The sequence below is a fragment of the Phaethon lepturus genome, unplaced genomic scaffold, assembly GCF_000687285.1.
Source record: "Phaethon lepturus isolate BGI_N335 unplaced genomic scaffold, ASM68728v1 scaffold23889, whole genome shotgun sequence".
NCBI lineage: Eukaryota > Metazoa > Chordata > Aves > Phaethontiformes > Phaethontidae > Phaethon > Phaethon lepturus.
Window position 1 is genome coordinate 5,977 of NW_010565845.1, and position 216 is coordinate 6,192.

At 65.3% G+C, this 216-nt stretch overlaps 1 protein-coding gene across 1 annotated transcript in view; it reads right to left on the reverse strand.

The window, feature by feature from the left end:
* Nucleotides 1–216, reverse strand: part of FASTK (Fas-activated serine/threonine kinase) — a gene marked incomplete at its 3' end in the record, with an annotated part of 5,516 nt that overhangs the window by 4,964 nt on the left and 336 nt on the right. Inside the window, 2 exon segments of the mRNA XM_010295310.1 lie at nt 88–183; nt 186–216. The exon segment at nt 186–216 is cut by the window's right edge and continues 336 nt beyond it. Coding sequence (XP_010293612.1) covers nt 88–183; nt 186–216 — 127 coding nt within the window.

Sequence of the window (216 nt, forward strand, 5' to 3'; positions counted from 1 at the left end):
CGGCCAGTGTCCTGCTGCCCAGCCCGCCTCCCCTGTCCTCTGCCAGCGACCCTGCGCATGCAGTTGTCGGCAGCCCGGGACACTCACCCAGCGCGGCAGCGGCATACAGGCAGTTGACAATGCTGAAGTTATCGAACTTGGAGCAGCCGCTGATGATGGCCTGACAGAGAGTCTGAAACTCTGGCTGCTCCCGCCTTTGGGGGGGCCCGCGGCTCT